The following is a 19,227-nucleotide window of genomic DNA, read 5'->3' on the forward strand; positions in this document are numbered from 1 at the left end:
AGGAACAGCAGAGGAACACAGCGAGAACCTGCCTAGAGGAGGCCACGCTCGCACCACAACAGTCCGATGAGATCAGGATAGCGGACACGGATATGAGCGATGATGGTGATGATCCAACTGAAAAACAATTGCTCTGGTTGAGTTCTAAAAATGATTAATTCTCTTGATACAATAAACACATCAATATCACCACAGAATCAGCAAATAAAAGCATGTTCCAGTAAGTGATTAGGGATTCAAATGTCAACATTTGGGTGTCCAGTTTGAATGGCATGTCTACTGTAATTGAGAATTGGCTGTAGGTTGGTACCATACTCGCCTACGAACCAGAAGGCCACAAAGTCACAGGTTCAAAACCCACTTACCACCATTGTATTCCATAGCAAGACACTTAACCCTGAGTGTCTCCAATTGCTCTGGATATGGGCCTCTGCTAAAAATGCTGTAAAGATGTAAATTGTATTTGTAAAAAGATCCTCATACATTACATGTGCACAATATGCAACCACAGCATTGTCAAAGCGTGGCTACGTGCAAATGTAAAGTACTTCATATTACTCAGGAGCAACACGGAAACTGAAATATTCAAATTTATTTAACAAGTGTCCAAGTACACAAATGGATATTTTAATTCAAGTGAATTCCAGGAAAAAAACGCTGCATTTAACATGAGTAGCAGGCTAGTAATTAACAGAGTACATCAGATGTGTAACACCATTCTCTGGTGTAGCATGTTCAATCATTCTCATCATTAATTACAATGTTTTGATTAAACATTTATTAATTAAATGTATTAATTAACACGCATACTCCAGACAAACCAAAGTTAGGCAGAGCTGAATTTGGATATTTAAACATATTTAAAAACAATTACATAAATTTCACTAGCTACACATTTTAGGCCAATAAACTGGAATAAAATTAGGCTGAAGGTTGGTAAAAAAAAAAAAAAAAACTTTTTTTTAGCATCTGTCCTTCTACTTTATACCCATGGAATACATGCTAGTAATTTATGCGACCAAGTGGGCCTTGGGCACGGTTCTGTACGGTGAACATCCATATTAGGCCCACTTCAGCATCACCATTCACTTGAGACTGCATTTCTGCGTCCCAGGCAGCATTGCTCACTAATTCGCCACGTGCCACACGTTTACAATCTCCAAAGTCTACGAAGCCCCGCTGCTTCTATATTCGGTACCAGTGAAAACAAGTCATTCTTGCCCATCAAATGGCACCAAAACAAGAGAGCGACCCATAATCTTCCCAGGCTTTTACGTCTGGGTCAGTGACGGTGTCCTCCACAAACCCGACCGTTCGGGGAGGGACCTGGTCCACAATAAGTTGTGGCAGGTCGCCAGACCTCAGCACTCAGACAGAGACTCCCGCAAGTCATTCCACAGTGTGAGCATCTGCTTGGGGCTGCGCTTGTGCACCAGGATCACACTGCGATAGGCACAGGGCCTCTCCTTTTCCCTCTCCGGGAGGTCGAAGGTCAGAAAGCCGGCGTGGTGGGTCGGAGATATGCCCAGTCTGTGCAGGCACATGCCCAGGTACACGTCGTCGATGGGGAACAAGTGAACCCTCCGGGAGACTCCCCTGAGCTGCAGGGCCAGCGAGTTGGAGTAGACCACCCCGCCGCCGCCGGCGTAAGCGGGGTACGCGCCCTTGTAGAAGCTCTCGGGGATGTAGTATTTGGTGTCAGGGCGGCGGTTGGGCCAGGCGTTGCTGATGACGTCTCCGACCACGAAATCCCAGCCCATCTGGGTCCGGCGTTTCTTGACCCGCTTCGCGCTCTGGCTGTGGAGATATTCCAGCAGGGAGTCGGTCCGTATGAACACGTCATCGTCACCTTTGAAGATGAAGCGGGCGTACGGGCAGTTCTGAGCGAACCAGTCCCAGAACAGCACGTCCTTCAGTGTCAGGTTGAAGAACGTGTCCCGGAAGTCCCACTGAAGGATGTCGCCGTTGCGGCTGCTCTCCAGGTCCAGCAGGGGACCCAGGTCCGGGTGAGGGCCTGTCATGGCGTCCTGCCGGCCCAGCAGGAAAACGGTCCTCACCAGCCCGGAGCCTCTCCCGTCCTCGGCCTCCACCCAACCACTGCGACCCCACGTCTCCCGGATGGCCTGGCGGTTCTCAAAGTTCCCCACCTGTGATTTGATGGCCATCAGTAGCACCGGCGCCTGGCCTTTGTCCTCGACTCTGCAGAGCTCGGGCTGGTCTATCAGTACAGGGTAGGTCCTGCAATCCATGGACAGCACAAAGTCCTTCATCTGCTCAGACAAGCTGTTAAAGTCCTGCAAGAGGCTGGCCCACCGTGGCTGTGGACCACAAGGCGGGGAGGAGTTCCTTCCTTCTAGAAATAGGCCGAACTTGGTGCTGTTCGCCCCCCTCAAGATAGGGTTGTGCTCCCGATCCCGCAGGTGCTGCAGCTGGTTCCACAGGGCTCCCTCCTCCAATCGAAGGTTCCAGAAGGGGCTGAGGGGGTGGGAGGCCAGGGCACTGGTGTTCCTTGAGGCGCCCGAGGCAATGAAGTGGCTGGGGAGCTGGGGCGGGCTGACGCTACTGCTGCTGCTGTGGTAAGAGATGGCGACAAAGATGGAGACCAGGATGTAGACGAGGAGATGGCCCATCACCATGCAGGGCAGCAGGACGAGGCACAGGACCTGGCCGTTGCACTTACACCGAGCCATGGACTCTCCCTCAGCTGCTGTACGAAGGAAAAGCAGGTGCAGTAACAGGACAATCCAGCCAGAATTACCAAAAAAAACAAAGATCAAGAGCAAAATATCAAGCTCTTCTGTGACAATAAGCTCACGAACAGTTCTGAAATATGTAAAGGGTGCCATCGCTCCGTTTATTGTTATGTCCAGTCATTACCGACGAAGAAACAAAACCGTTCTCAAGAGACCTGCGTTGAAATCCGAACCCCCTGCCCATCACTTTTAAATCCTCAACTCTAAGCATGCGTTGCATTGAAAAGCACGGCATCGTCATTGGAGGTTGGAGACGCTGCGTCTCGGCCACCTTCAGGACCACCGAGGGACTCGGTCTCCTTGGTCTCGGCCCCGGGGGCCTCGTTACGGCTGCCTGAGTAAAGCCTGGTCCACAGTGGCACAGAACCCAAGATATATACAACACCTACCTTAAGGTACAATATTTTTTATGGCTGATGGAAACACTGCGCTTCAGGCTAAATATCTTTTGCATTCCCTTTGGACAGGAACCACATTGGCATCAAGACAGATTAAGGGCTAGAAGTATGGAAACATTTATTGATTTGTTGCCATGTAAGTCATAGAAGGACAAGATCTGGTGGACAGCAGAATACTACCTCAAAGGAACTATGGAAAGCACTATGGTAAATCCACAAAACGTCTGTTCTCAGCAGAAAATGCGACCAGAGCAGCACTTACTGCACGGGAACAGGCGGGGTTCGGGCTGATCTGGGATCGGCTGGAAGGCGCCTCAGGTCCCCCCGCGTCTCTCCGCGCAGCGTCCGTCGTCGCGCCGGGGAGCAGCAGTCGTGGAGCGGCTCCTCGGCCTGTTGCATGGTGCTCGGTGCGCGACGTCGCTCTGGCTGGCGGTCGCCTGGCTGTCGCCTGCGCACCTGTGCGGGGACGGGATTTGCAAGCCCCGCCCCCTTCATTTTAATAATGCTCTATTCCGGGTCGCAGATATTACTTTGCATCCATGCAAATAGTTTGATGGGTTTAAAAAAATCACATTCTGCTCAAATGATAAATTATCCGAAACAATAATATGAAAACATTATGATAAAGATAAAATAGGACCCTCTGCTATATTATTTTCCTATCTAATAATGTTGCTGGAATACAGTATACACACAGGTGTTACAAGTAAATGAATATATGTATGTATGTATATTTAAATAAATAAAATGTATAAATGTTTTATATATGGAATCTAATGCATGTACTTATATATATGTACTTCCATATATATGGAAAAAAGTATGTATGTGTGTGTGTGTATGTATATATATATATATAATTTCTTTTTTTTTTTACATACTCTAAGCGAACTTAACACCAAATCACTTCATTTTCTGTGGATTTTTTTTAGAGCAAGGTCAGGGCCTCAGGCCTTCTCTCTCTCTCTCTCTCTCTCTCTCTCTCTCACACACACACACACACACACTAAAAGCCCTTTTCTGGAATCTTACCGCACGCCACCAGCCTGCATTTGTTCCGTCCCCTTGTTCTGTTAACTAATTGTGCTTAAATGGCCTAGAAATGGTTCCTCAGCCTTCACTCTGCCCCCTCCTCCTCCAACCTGCCTCTGCTTGACAATGCTGCATAAGACGGCCACAGCCAGCTCAGCAGTAGGGCCGGCCGGCCGGCCGGCTGCCGTGTCCGTGATGCTCTCTCCTGCGGTCAGTAGGTGCTGATCAATACTGCCGCCCCGGGGACGCCATCAGTATATCACACCCCCACACCCACGCCCCTTACATAAGTCTCCCGGGGAGAAGTAGGGCTGCCTAAAATGCAGGATTGTCAATGGCAATCTGAACAGCTCATTGACTTTACTGTAACTGCCCGATGATTTCCAAGCAGATTGTGGGAGCTTCAGCAGTTCAGCGGCAGTGGCGTGTTTGCTTTGGTGATCTCTGGTTAATGCACCTTTCTCATTGATTGGCTGTTTTTCCCCATCTTTCACACACAAAAAAAAGACACACAGACACCACATGGATTGATATATTAAAAAAAAACTTTAGTTCAGTAAACCTTTAAGGTTTTTGCAGATGTTCAAGAATTTCAAAATGGATCTTAAACATAGGCAAACAGTGTTTTTTGTTTAGTTTTGTTACTTTTCATCTGCACATGAAGAGGTACAGCATTCGGTATATGTTGACACTACTAGACGTCATCGGTGTTTCTCTAACTGATTATTATTGTGGCTGCACAGCAATATCACAGTCAGTCTATCACAGTAGGGACAGTTTAAAACTGCAGGGGAAAAGATCAAAGCCCTCTCTTCAATAATCAGTGATTAACCCACACACAGACACACACACATACACCCAGGAGTCGACGGAATCACAGAGACCAGGCCGGCTCAGCGACGTGAGCCAAAATCACACTGCACTGCAAGCCAGGTCGGACCGAGACGTTTCACAGGGCAAATAAAAATGCACAACATGCACAAAAATATAGTTTTTTCTTCTTCTTCTTCTTCTTTTTAAATCAATCAGTCACACGCAGTTGCAGTTGCCCCGTTTCAGCAGCCAAAGTTCTCGCAGTTTGTTACGTCTCAGTGACGTAGCAGGAAGGCGCACGTTCATCACCGCGCTCTACAGTTCCATGAACGTCACGGATAATAATGGCAAATAATGGCCAGGGAAGAAAACAGAAACATCAACCAAATGCAAATAATAATCAACATAAGAAAAAAAATCATCATTCATAGTTGAACAGGGTTGGAAAATGCACCCAAGGTCAAAAGTTTACAGAATCCACACTCAAAGCACAAGATCATCTCATTGGGCCAACAGGGCAAGATACTCATTACAAAATAACTCTGTCCAACGTCCTTTCCATCCCCTTGAATAATCAGTAACTTGTCTCAGTCTTTTTCAGCGCAACATCAGACATAACTACAACTCAGTGTTTTCAATATTTGGCACAAGAAATAATTCATACAAGCAGATAATACAAAAAAACAAAAAAAACAAGCTTAAAGTACATGAATTAATATAAATTCACAGAAATCATCGAGTCACACATTTAGAGCATGTCAGAACAAAGTATACACAAAGAATCTAGCCATTGGTTGTTCATGTTTGCTTGTGCAATCCACAAAATGGGAAAGTTATTTGTGTAATATGAGGGAAAAGACACAATGTCACTAAAATGGCTTTCAGCCGAGTCTCCACGAATTTGAATGGGTCAGGGACCATCAGTTCGCCACCTTGCTTGTCAAATGAACGCTGCCTTGAGTTGTGCAATCAGCCACTGGAGAGACGAACGTAAAAAGTGAGGTAATCAAATCTCTGGGCAGAAGTGTCACTGCTGATTTCGGTGGCGGACGGGGAGGTGGGGGCTGCTGAGTCACCTGCCAGAAATTTCCATATCCATGTCCACATGTCCATGCTCACATGAGATTCTAACAAGGTGGATGAGCACAAATACCCACTCTCATAGTACACACGTACAGAAGCAATAAGGAGGAGTTGATGTACGACTGCAATATACAATTTAAAAGGAACACTTTTTAAAAAGCTCACCATCTAATTGAATGCTACAATGTTTTGGAAGACAGAATTTCTCACCTTAATCCAAGGCATTCCTGGTTTTCGGATTCCAGGTTTTCAGAATAAATTTATACACTTAACCTACAGGGATGTAAAAATCGGCAGTTTTGGGTCATAAAAAAACAAAACAAAAAAAAACACAAAGAGCACTTTGCAAGAATCAGATTGATATATAACAGCATGGTGATCAGTATACTGGTCTAGGAGACTGAGATTTTTTTTTTGGATGCACACAGTATTTGTAACGTTTAATTGAGAAAGCAGCATTATGTACCACTAAATTGAATAATGGAATAATTATAAATGACATACATCTCAGGTCAATTCAATTAATTTTGGTGGAAGACCATTTAAATAATTCAGCAAATCTGTGCAAAACATATTTTTATGCTTTTTTTTTTTTTTTACAAAAGTTGATCTTATAAGGCCATATGAAAAAAGCAGACCAAGAGAAGGGAAACCTTGCTGTCCTTTTGTGTTCATTTAGGGGAGGAGAATTATTACACATAAGAGCCAGGTAGTCAAGCCCACAAGGGTAGGATGGGAACAGCTCATCAACCCCTCATCCTCCATAGAGACCAGGTACACATTTAGTACCTGGTATATAACAATAAACACACAAAAAACATGCAATTCACAGTGAACAGAACAATAAAGCTTTTATCATTTTAAGTGTTCCATACCCCCCCACCCCCCCAGTAATTTCTTAATATAAAAAATACAATGCATAGTCATATAAAAAGAAATGAAACACAGTATAAGATAAAGGAAAAGGACCGATGGCAGAGGCAGCAGAAGAATCACCAGCATTAAACGGGGAACCCAATTTTTAAAGAGGCGCACGCACACTGCTCACGGTCTGAAGGAGGGCCTACGTTCGTAAAGCCCCTTCCCATCACACATTATGGTATGTCATTTATAGGAAACAGACAACAAACGATTTTATAGCTCTTCCTCAAGCTGTCTGCCACACAGATTGTTCCAAAATGGAAATGCCCTTAGGAGCACAGTGAGGGCCAGGCATTTGTATTGGAAATATATATATATATATAAAATTACAAAACAAAAAAGTAGTAATAATTGAGTAAAAGGTGTTGCCCATCCTGACACAGACACAGTGCAATACAGCTTGCGTTCTGCACCTGGCACCTCTGCACGGCCGGCAGTGCGTCAAAAAGTGAGCAAGCATGCAAATGTCCTTGAAATAAAATGCAAAGAAACCAATAGAGAGGTAGGCCACAACTTATCATCATCTTGATGAATTAAGCAAGATCATCCTTGTGATAATAGTTACAAACACCGCTGGAGAACATAGCCACAAATTCCATGCAGACTGTCTACCCTGACATCAGCTAGCCACCATTGTAATACATTATTATTATTATAATACAATATCTCGATCCTTTTCCTCGATGATCAATTAGTGAGGCGTAAAAAAAATGGCTTTCGACGTGTTTCATGTTTCATGCAAACCGTCAGTGGAACTATAAATAAATCTAGCTTCTTTTTATTGCGGTACAAAGTGCTATAAAGCAATATATTATGACACCTGAAGTCACAAATTCTAATAAGTCCCATATTTCCCTGGCCATGTTAGCCAATGACCAGCCATAAACGTTTAAACGAGGCTTTCCTATAGCTATCTGTCTGTCGCAGACGGACGTGTGCTTGATCTGTGACACCGACACCAGTGTGAAAGTGTAACCGATAACAGCAGTGGACACTGCAAGTAATTAAATGTTTCAAATATTCTGCACACAAAGACACACGCTTTGGCTCAGGACCATGTCAAGACCCAGACTGTGTTAAGAAGTGCGGGTAAAAAATTAACATGCCAGTCACAGTAACTCATCAATAAAAATAAAGATCTTTATATTATTCATGGCCTGCACTTATCTGTACATTTGTTGGAATTTGAAACCCAAGCCTGACTGTCCTTTCTAAAAATATAATTAAAGGATCCAATCATGTGTTTCAGCTCCCAATTATCTGACTTGAATTCATCATAATGACTCAAAACAATTTAAATCCTACAAAAAAGAAAAAATAATCAAAATGATCAAAAATAAATAGTTGTTTTCAGTATCTTGCAGAGAAACACTTCACAGGCAACAGCGCACACAGCAACCAAGAAGGACTCGTCTCCAGACAATTGGAACCTCTGTCGTGTCAACGTCACCGTCCTCTCGACTTCTGCCTTTAGGGCCAATCAAGAGGCTCTGCCCTCTTTCTCATTTTCTGTTGTAACAAGCCAGTCGCTGCTCTATTGCACTTGCACAAAAATCTACAAAACATCACTTAATATTTCAATAAAAATGCAAAATGATAAAGGTGAGGGAATTATGCTTAATATTCCATTGTGGCAACTGAGGAATCTGGACGAAAGGAAACGCAACAGTCTGCAACTGGCCACGTATCAGGCGGTGACAGTGACTAGTCAGTCAGTCGTATGGAGACTAAAGTGCCTTGAGATTCACGTATCTTCCCCCCGTCAGCTCTGCACTTTTCTATGCACAGTGGATGCAGTGTGGAAATTTACCAACAGCATTCAGGTCTCAGCGTGGACATTTTTGTGAGTCCTATTTTGTCGTGTCTTTGTGTGTGCATGTGTTTATGTGTTTATGCCACAGTGGTCACTACCAGGAAGAGCATATGAATATACGGTAGTCATAATAATCATCATAATAATACTCGGAGCAGGTAGATAGGTAGAGTAGCTGAATAATATTTTGTTTTACAAAAACTTGGCACATGATTGCAAATGGAGAATGAGGGTCAGACTGGTCGATCGGTCAGACTGAGGTTCTGCGTGTCCTCAGCCTGACCAGACAAGCTCTGAAGCAGCGTGAGAGGCAAATGGCCTCAAAGGCGCCATGTTTTTAACCTTTCCTCTACTCTTCCACCCCACCGGTTTTAACACCATGACAACTGTTTTATCCTGATCCCCCCCCCACCCACTCTCTCCTCTTCTTGTATCTCGCTCAAACCTGGGTCTCCAAGCCACTCAGCTTCGGGGTGAGGATCCGGGGGGTGACCCCTGAGTTCAGGTCCCGCTCAAACTCCAGCAGCTGACCCATGAAGTTGAGGTTGGGCGAGACCACGGGCCGCCTGCTGCGGACGTACTTGTAGGCGTCCATCATGGTCATGAGCGTGTGCTTCATCAGGTAGGCAATGACGATAGTGGCAGATCGTGACACACCAGCCTGGCAGTGGACCAGTACACCCCGTCCGCACTGGTGCGCTTCCTCTGGAGACAGAGAGGGACGGAGGGAGAGCTACATGACAAATACGCAAAATCATTATCAAAAAGTCGCCTATTTCCCGTACATTCAAGTTCAAGTTGAGCTTTATTGTCATTTGCATGTTAGACAGTAAGCAGTGAAATGAAACAACGTTTCTCCATAACCTGGTGCTACATGTAATATTTAAACAGAGTTACATACTGATGTAAAAATGACACCTTTCTGAATATTATCTCTGAAAAATGTCTTACTGTAACATTTAAGTAGATTGAGACACTATGAAAATAATAAGATGTCAGCACATGGCTATATTCATCCTCCTTTGATTTGCACCGTAACTGATCTATTTCCGAATCGGTTTGATCAGCTGTCTCACTTTCTCTCTCCGGTTCCCAAACAGCCAGCATCCGGAAGCGGCTCGTTATTTTCTTCATGACGGCCTGTCGAAAATCCGCTTTTGTGTGCCACTCTCGGTGGAGAGCGGAAGAGGCTGTTTTCCGAGGGCCGCGGGGGAGGCCGCTGACAGGTGCGCGGAGGGGTAGAGAAACAATCGGAGACGGCAAAAGCAAAGAAAAACGTCCTCCTCTTCGCCCAATCCCAGCTCACCTATGAACTCAAACACCTCCTCGAAGTACTGCCGCAGGTTCTGCTTGCTGTTGTCGGTGGCCGGAAGCCTCTTGTAGCGCACCAGGCCGGTGTCCAGGTGGTAGAGGGGTAGGTGGGTGGTGACGTTCACCACGTAGCTGATGTTGAGGCGGAGCAGCAGGTCCAGGTCCTGGGCGTCGCGCTCGTTGCCCAGCAACAGGAAGGGGAGGATAGGGCTGATGACGGCGTTCTCCACGTCAGGGGTCATCACGCTCTCCTCCGACAGGGATGCCGGGAGAGAGGAGGAGAGAGGGAGTGATAGGTGCACTGGTGGAGAAAAGAAAGATGGGGGGGAGAGAGAGAGCGAGAGAGAGAGAGAGAGCGTGCACGCCCGTCTGTTTCACGTTGGACTCAGAATGCACTTACTGTACAACAAAAGCAGGAAAGTGAGTGGGAGTGTCATGCGGAGGAGGTGTCTGAGTGTGTGCGAGAGAGTGTGGAGGTGGAGAGCGTGCATTTGTCTGTGAGTTTTATGCGAGTGCAGGGTGGGAGGTGCTACACTGTCCCTCCGTGGCCCCTGAACACTGCAGATAACGGCCGTAAATTCGACTACTTTCGCTGAAGGCCGTGGTGTGGATTTGCCTTAGCTTGAACAGTAGAAGGCTTTAAGACTTCACAACGCCTTATCCCCACCCCATTCGTCACAGATTCATCCGGTGGACACTTTTGGTGAGGAGGTGGGGCAGGTTACGTAACAAAAAAAAAAAAAAAGAAGCTTTGTCATGTAAATTTGAGAGCCATTTGATCTCCAGCTGCCTGGTTTGGTGGCAGTGACCTGATTCTGAGTGGAAAAAAAAAAACCAAATTAATTCATTCATTTATTTTAATCCATCTCTTCCTTATCTGCAGTGTTTGCATTCGCATTAGCGCTTCTTCTGAACCCTCCCTCCCTCTATCGCTCGCTCTCTCTCTCTCCCCTGCCCATGTTATAATGAACCGTCACTATCCATGGGCTCTTTAGCACAGAGAGCACGCATTACACTAAGACTGAAACAGAGCGAAAGTCAGTGGGAGAAAACAGAAGAGAACAGAAAGGATATAGTGAGATTTATGGCCAGAACGGGCTTAACCTTGAGAGATAAGGAGTGGAGGCTTTTTCCACTGTCAGCATTATTAATGTTGTTGCAAAACACCTACTATATGGAGGCTATGGCCACTATGAAGGATGCTATTTTGAAGATTTCAACGCAGGAAGCGTATTTGGGTTTTTTTTAAATGCTTGATGAATAAGATTCTTCAGCGTCACCTCTCAACTGCTTTAGACAACAACTGCTGTCGTCACCAAGGCCAGATTCATGAGATGTCCCTAACTTAATTCTGTCATTTTACACCCTGCATTGTTGTCCGAAAGGCAAAGAGCCCTGAGCAGGGGTGTCAGAACTTTTGACTGGTAGTGTATGTGAAAGCCTTGACAAGCTCATTACCTCTGCCGTTCTCCTCGTCCTGTTCTTGGTTGAGTGAGTTGAGGACCAGGTGAAGGGACTGGGCGGAGGGAAGCGAGTGTCCCCCTTCTCGCTCCCGCTGCCGCGGTTTGGGCTTGATCAGTGTGCCATGGGCGGAGGGCGGTGGGGAGAAGGAAGGAGGAGACTGTGGCGAAGGGGAATGTGGGCCTGTATCGTCATCCAGCCTGTTTCCGTCCACCATCATGCCTACGTCGCCTCCCTTATTCCAGAGACGCTTTAGCGAGTCGCGGCCTGGATCCCTGTTGCCGGTGCTGGAGCCGATGAAGTCCAGCACGGCCATCTTCCCCTGCTGCAGCCGGCGCCGGCCGGCGTGGTCTGTCACCTGCGAACGCGTGAACTCCAGCAGGTTGCGGCAGTCTAAAATCACCGGGCTGTTGCCATTCTGTTGGTGTCCTGGACGTCCCCCGCTCGTACCCATGCCCGAGTGGTACTGCTGGTTCTGCTGCGCCTTTGAGCGCGTCATCTTTTTGGCCAGCTCTTCGGGCCATATAGTACGCACGCTGTAGTCGTCGTCGTCGTTGCTGCCGACGGACGGAAAGCCGCGGGCCGCGGCGTGGGGCGGCTTGCCCCGGTGGGGGTTGTACGTCACCACGATGGGGTCGCTGCTGCAGTAGCTGCAGGTGGAGCTGCCTGTCTGGCTGGCTTTGGGGTTGCAGCCGGTGACGCAACTCTGGAGTGCGCGGAGAGGGGCCGACGACGAGAGGGGCGTGCAGGGCAAACACCCGCCAACTAGCTTCTTCCGGAAGGCAGCGGGGCTCTCGAAGCCGGCCGAACCCCTGGAGCAGGAGGCGCAGCCCAGGGGCCTGAGGAGCCCCGCCCGACAATCTGACACAGTGCTGGTGGAGGACGAGGTGTTGGTGGCGGTGGACGCAGTAGACAGACACCCACCCAGCGTCCTCAGACCCATGGCACCGGCTGCCTGGCTCCTGTTGGCCGGTCCGTGGCCTCTGGAAAAGGACGAAGATGGGCTCCCTCCTCCTCCTCCTCCTCCCCCGTTCCCCTGGCAACCGGCCGGGTGGCCCCGGCTTCCCCTGCAGCGAATGAGCCTCCAGCAGCCACAGCTGAACGGGCGGGAGAGGTCGATGGTGCAGGTGTGGTCCGGGCTCGGGAAGCCACCTCGGGATGAAGCGGATGGGGAGAGGGGCAAGCCGTGCAGCTGGAGGTCCCGGGACCGAGGCGGGCGAGGCGGGCCGGGCGGCTGGGTGGGTATTGTGGAACGTGCAGTGGAGGGAGGGGGCTGGGTGGAGGAGGACGTAGAGGAAGGGTAGTGGGGTTTTAGGAGCACGGCGTGGGGGGTGGGGGCTGAGCTGTGGTGGCGGGGCAGGCTGTGGGGGTGTGTGGTCTGGTGCACGGGGCCCAGTTTGGAGTTCCCAGCCGAACGGGTGGAATATGGATCTCCTTCTTGTTCCTGCCTGGGGTTACACTGCGTCCGCTGGGCAGGGACAAATTCTAGGACCCCTCCTGGTGACACCAACAGGTGGTTCTGATGGTGGCTTCTTTGCTCAAGTTTGATGTTCTGGTTTTGGTGGTTCTGGAGAACCCCTCCTTTGCCCAGACTGCCTCCGTTCCTGCGGTCACCCTGGCTGGTGTCGAATCGCAAAGAGACCCTCTTCCCACGCGTGAGACTGGTGCTCCGGCCACTGTCCGAGTGGCTGGCCCCTCCTCCGCCCTGGTCCACAGAAAGCTTGATGTCGATGGTGTGGGTGTGCTTGTGTGGCCGGGGCCCGAGCGTCACCGTGCCGTTGCTGTGGCAGTGGCTAGGGGTTCGGCTGCTGCCCTCGGACGGCGGCCCTCGCTCGCCCCGGACCTTCTGCGAACGGGAGCGGCGCTTGCATTCCAGGGAGCTGGAGGTGGACACGGGGGGATAGGGCCGGGGTGGAGGCGGCTGGGGCTGGGGCACGTGCTGGGGACCGCTGTGATGGGAAGAGAACTGGTGGGTGGCGGCGGTCTGAGGGGATGCCACGCGCAAAGCCAAACTTTTGGGGCGCTGAATTACCACTATGCGCTCGTCAAGAGGGAGGGGAGGCATCTGGGGCGCGGCGAAGCTGCGAGTGTTCGTGTGCGTTCAGGAAAGAGGAGGAGAAACAAGAAATATCTGTTAGTTCCACGAGGTATTTATTCCCCCCGCGGCACTGTTTATCTGACACTAACATTTAAGGGTATCACGGCAGCATTCTTTGGTTGGAATTAGTCACAAAACACGTCATGAAAAAATTGTGATGAGCACTTCACAGAAGTAATCTTCTGTTGGCCATTCACAACCTTCCTCTCTAAAGCAAACACAGAGAAACCCCACAAAACAAAATGGCTCTGGCCAACCATAATTTAGGCAGTGAGACAGTGCCCTCTGCCACAACCCCAGAGAGCGGGCCGCTACTGCCAGGGGCAGGAAATGACCATCGACGTACAGGCACTATAAATAAAACAAGTCATAAAACAGACAAATTCGGGGACGAGGAGAACGGAGACGGGGGGGGGGATTACCGCACATGCTTTTAAAAGCCTTCGTTCTGCTTCTGTTATGTAGAGCTTCCCTTGCCGCTGCTATTTTAATAAACCCTAATCTCATTCGCCCAAAAAGCATCTACACAGATCAGGACAAATGGGTCCTCGGAAGACTCTTGGAAAAAGAATTAGGAAATTGAATTTTGGAGGAACGTCTGAACAAAGAGTAGAGTGCTGCTGTGTGTGTGTGTGTGTGTGTGTGCGTGCGTGTGTGTGGAGAGAGAGAGAACGATCGGGGAGGTACCGTGACGGACCAGGGAATAGGCCTGAGACCAGGGAAGGAGGGGCATGCGAAACAGCACTTAAGACACACTCACACACACACACACACCCACACAGCAAAGGACAAGAGCACAGCATGCTCATATTACTGCGTGCACACATCCACGCACTGGGCCTGGTGCCGGGTTCCTCATCCTCCCTCCTGTTTTTTCGGCCTGTGCTCCTGCGGCCTGTGCAGAGGTGGGGGTTTGGGGGGGTGGGGTGGGGATTACATTGACCCAGATGTGTCAAAAATGCAAAGTCAACAACACTCCCGATCACTTTTGTTCACACAACAAACACCTCATCAGCAGGATCTTGCTTGTCTCTCGCGCGCACGTTGTAAACAGCCCCCCCCCCCCCCAGAACAACAAAAGCGCGTCAGCGCAACTCTCACTTGTGCATCAGCACGGCCGCCACTTGTTATTAGTGTCATCGCTGCGTTCATCACCATAATCACAGCTTCTGAGCAGAGTAACACGGAGGTCGTCCCTCCAAACAGCGCTGAGAGACACCGCGCTGGGTTAGTAACGGGCTGAGACATTCCTGGTACATTTACATATGAAGGCCTGGTTTCACATATCTGCCTGCCTGCCATTTTCTTCATTATGTTCTTATGTTTTCTTGAGCATCTTGCTTTTACAAAGATTTTGTTCAGATCCTTTGGCATTCACTCAGAACATGGTGACTGTGAGAAATTGAGAAAATTCAGAAGAATGTTGGTGCTCAGTCATGAAGAACCTATGGCAGTCTAGGCCGGAACGTGGTGTGTTTGTTAAGTAATACAAGCATGAAATGATAAATTACTCTGGTCTTAACTAGAACTTAATTACAGCTTAATTTTCTCTGTGGAACTTATAAATGGCAGACTTATTAAAGCCTTTATATTGCATTCAGATTAAAATTATCAGTGACCTTGCACCACCAACACTTCTTGGTTAGTTGCAGTCAATTTTTGTTCTTATGCTGGCAATGTTCATTCCCATTGTAAGAGCTGGCAACGCTGGTTGTTTGTGACACGGCCTACGAGCCCACATCATGAATTTTAAATTATACGGATCGCTGCCAAATAAGCAGCTTAACGTAACATGTGGGAGTTCATCAGCTGCTCAACTGGTTTAAATACATGTGCCATAATTAGCTCTATTGAGAGAGGGGACCACATAGGATCACATATGTCTGAACTGTCCCATGGACGCCAGGTATGTCAGTGACCACTGAGTCTAACCGCTGATCTGCAATGACGAACTGTGTTTGAGGGACTCAAATGAGCTTCATTTATTCCTAGGATGAATAAAGGGACAAAAGAAAAACAGCTTTTATTTTAGTTGTAAGCCATTTTGTTAATATTATTATTATTATTATTAATAAGCCTACAGGAAGCTGCAAGTCATTGCTACATAATACCTGTAATGTGCACTAGGATGACAACCCATTTTTTTTAACTGTACATATTAATGCGACATGATACAGCATATCCTAACCTTCATGCATATATATTAATTATGCATTATACATGTTTATGCATGTATATTATGCACATTCAGTTTCACCATTTTGCACTAAAGAATCTACAGATTAGTTTGTTACTATTTTTCAATTCTGCTTCTCTAGTTCAACTCAATAGCTCATAATATGTAACCCAGCCACTGGCGATGAACGTGAGCTTGTGTTTCTTGGTGCCGGTCCCAAGCCCAGGTAAACGGAGAGGGTTCCATCCGGCGTAAAACCTTTTAAACACTGCACACGTTCCCGCCTCCTGGCTGTGTGTACATTTCTTTACTATTACTGTCATTAGCCAACCGGTATTTGTTAATAAGGGGCCAGATCCATTTCACGCGACCATGCTCTTTTGTGGGACGGAATAGAAACAGAACCGCATCATGGTAACTGCAGGAGTGTAAGATATCTTGGATCAGACATGCCTGATCTAAAAATAAAGTGCAATAACATCTTGAGTGACTGCCCGTGCCTCTGTCTCTTGTCATCAGGGCTTCGGCCCTTTGTTCCCACTCCTGCCAGCATCACCGCAGTTCGGATAACCACTGCTGCCAGGAGAGGAGAGAGGCCATAAACCCACGTGTTGACCCTATGACTGGCTATCTGTTGGCTAGTAGCTGTTGTTCAGGCTATAGGTAGGGCCGACTGTTGGTGGACAAGGCCAGACCTCTGGAGCTCTCCGGCCACGTCGCTGTGGCAGATGTTCTCCTCTCTTCTGTAGACGTCAACTGATTAATAATAAATCGTATTTGTACTTCAGACGGACATCAAACAGATCGACGGGGCTATATCACTTCTGAGAAAAAAAAAATTGATGAAGGTGCATTTTTAAAACGGAGCGCATCTCCAAGGAAACCGAGGCATGGCCGTCAGCAATTTAGCGACGATGATGCTGGCGTGCACATAAAAAGCATGTAGGTTACAGGCGTGTGTAAATACACACACACACACAAACACACACACACACACACACTCGGATCGCATTGACCTACATGCATATCGCAGCGTTTTGCACGATTTTGTTTACAGCGTGAATATATCCTGGCCAGCGTCTCGCCGAGCGCCTGTAACCTACATGCGAAAAATGTATATATTTATATATGCAAGCGACGCGCGGGACTACTTACGTTATATTAAGTATCCCCGCGGTGTCGTCACGTTCTAGCGGCGACTGCCATTTGGAAGGATGTCGCACGGGGCTACTCCTGCCTCCCGCAAGCGTGCACGAGTACTCGCGTGGTTTGGCGCTCCATCCCCGTCTGCGTTTCACGACGCGCAGCTGAGACAAAAACTCCCGACGAGGCGTGAGGCGCGCGCGTCCCCGGCGCGACGGCCAGCGCGTGTCGGTGCGCGTTCGTGTGACGCGTGTGCGCGAGGGGGAGGGGAGAGATGGTGGTGGTGGTGGTGATGCCGATGGACGGTGTGTGTGTGTGTGTGTGTGTGTGTGTGCGTGTGTGTGTGTGGGGAGGGGGGATCACAGCAGATGACATCATCCCAGACCAATGACTAACTGGATGTGACGAAGGGAGTGAGCGCACGGCACGTGGCGCCGGCTTCACGGGGTCTGTACCGAGATCTTCATCCAGGCCTGTGGATGTCTGGCGTACACTGTAATACTCACAAAACTGTGACATCAAAATCTGGCAAAAGTCAGGGGTTCTGACTTTTCTTCTATAATAAATAAGAATTGAAAGTGAAACACCGCAGCATAGCACACGGTGACACAACGAAACGTGTCCTCTGCTTTTAACCATGACCCTGAGTGAGCAGTGGGCAGCCTGACAGGCGCCCGGGGAGCAGTGTGTGGGGACGCTGCTTTGCTCAGTGGCACCTCGGCGGATCGGCATTCGAAGCTTTTTTCATTAACACTCCAAAGAGACTTTTCACACGACTTTCCTTTTATCTACTACAGTATTAATGATATTGATAAGTAGTTTGTATTTACCCCTCATTCATTCATAAACACAACATCATTTTCCGTGAATTCATAAACTTCCCATAGTTTAGCCAATTTCATACAAATTATTATAAAAAGACCCCATTATCCAGAGCGACTTACAATCAGTAGTTACAGGGACAGTCCCCCCCTGGAGACACTCAGGGTTAAGTGTCTTGCTCAGGGACACAATGGTAGTAAGTGGGATTTGAACCTTGGTCTTCTGCTTAATAGGCGAGTGTGTTACCCACTAGGCTACTACCACCCTAGATACGAGGCCCAAGTGAAATATTGCACTTTTATTTACAGCGAGTGTCCTCCAGACAATTGAGGGAAGCCAAGTGCCTTTTTTCTTTCTTTTACAGAATATCAGATGTACTATCAGATATCCATACCTCTTCATCCCTGTAATCAATTCTCAGCATAAACTTTGCTATCCTTGTTTTGGAAGGCATGTCATATAAATAACAACAAAAAAAAAAGTTACCAAAGGCAACCTAGAGGCAATCAGAGTTCATCTGTAATGGTCAGAATTACTGAAATGATTGGGCTTGCTCTTATTAACTAATCAGAAAAATATCACGTCTGCAGGAGGAACCTGCGCACTGAATGGCCTGTAGGTGGCAGCAAACCCTCGCCCAGCGCGTCCCATGCACATGAATCCTTTATTTATTGCAACGTGGATGCAAAGGTGACAGCACAACTATTACAGGATGTTCATTTTTAATGCTCAAACATGTTGTTGATGTACGCAGATGCATTATAGATTCGGAAATTATCCTGGCCACTGAAAACAGGTAATTCCCACTGGAGGGCCAATTGACATTTTAAAGCACACCCACTAAAGGTAAAATGTACAATTACAGCTCAGAAAATATAATATCACCCTTTAAACAGTTGAGGTGTAACACCAGAGTGACACTTGCTCTCTGACTTATTACGTCTTGGTCCAATCTCACCAATTCATGCTCGCATGTTGGTGTACTGTTGGTGTGGTGTACTGATTAATAGATATAATAAAAAATCTGAATTATAAAAAAAGGCCCTTTCAGTGAAAAAGAAATGGGTTGACAACTGCTCTGACTGCAGCAATGGAGGTCGATCAAGCCTTGAAGTTTGTGCTTCATGCATTTCAACTTTTTTGATTAATTACAACTCCCTTCTGTCTGCAGAAAAAAGTAGTGTTGCAATGTGGAGGCATGGTTTCTCAGGGTCTGACATCAACCGGCAAACATGGAGGAGGAAACCTCATGACCTGGGACTATTTTGCTGGATCCAGGGTTGGAAACCATGAACCAGCATGGCTTCCACAGCACTCTACAGCCATACCTCTGGGATGTGCCTAGTTGGTCAGGAGTTCATCCTACAGCAAAGTAATGACCAAACGTAATGACCAAACTCTGC

At 47.7% G+C, this 19,227-nt stretch overlaps 2 protein-coding genes across 3 annotated transcripts; both read right to left on the reverse strand.

Annotated features, from left to right (window-relative positions):
• Positions 1–996: 996 nt before the first annotated feature.
• Positions 997–3,699, reverse strand: LOC114792616 (N-acetyllactosaminide beta-1,3-N-acetylglucosaminyltransferase 2). 2 transcript variants are annotated; one of them, XM_028983927.1, is made up of 2 exons: positions 3,414–3,699; positions 997–2,704 (listed from the first exon to the last, which is right to left on the reverse strand). In XM_028983927.1, the coding sequence occupies exon 2, from the start codon at positions 2,688–2,690 to the stop codon at positions 1,362–1,364; it is 1,329 nt and encodes a 442-aa protein (XP_028839760.1). In that variant the 5' UTR covers positions 2,691–2,704; positions 3,414–3,699; the 3' UTR covers positions 997–1,361. The 2 variants fall into 2 exon arrangements, with proteins under 2 accessions (XP_028839760.1, XP_028839759.1); XM_028983926.1 differs by having other exon boundaries at positions 997–2,707; positions 3,414–3,698.
• Positions 3,700–4,710: 1,011 nt separating this feature from the next.
• On the reverse strand, positions 4,711–17,302 carry LOC114793068 (uncharacterized). Its single transcript, XM_028984704.1, has 4 exons — positions 17,015–17,302; positions 11,583–13,666; positions 10,120–10,425; positions 4,711–9,518 (listed from the first exon to the last, which is right to left on the reverse strand). Exons 2-4 carry the CDS (start codon positions 13,648–13,650, stop codon positions 9,253–9,255), a joined length of 2,640 nt encoding a protein of 879 aa, XP_028840537.1. The 5' UTR covers positions 13,651–13,666; positions 17,015–17,302; the 3' UTR covers positions 4,711–9,252.
• Positions 17,303–19,227: the final 1,925 nt, after the last annotated feature.

The sequence above is a fragment of the Denticeps clupeoides genome, chromosome 6 (genome assembly GCF_900700375.1).
Source record: "Denticeps clupeoides chromosome 6, fDenClu1.1, whole genome shotgun sequence".
Taxonomy (NCBI): Eukaryota; Metazoa; Chordata; class Actinopteri; order Clupeiformes; family Denticipitidae; genus Denticeps; species Denticeps clupeoides.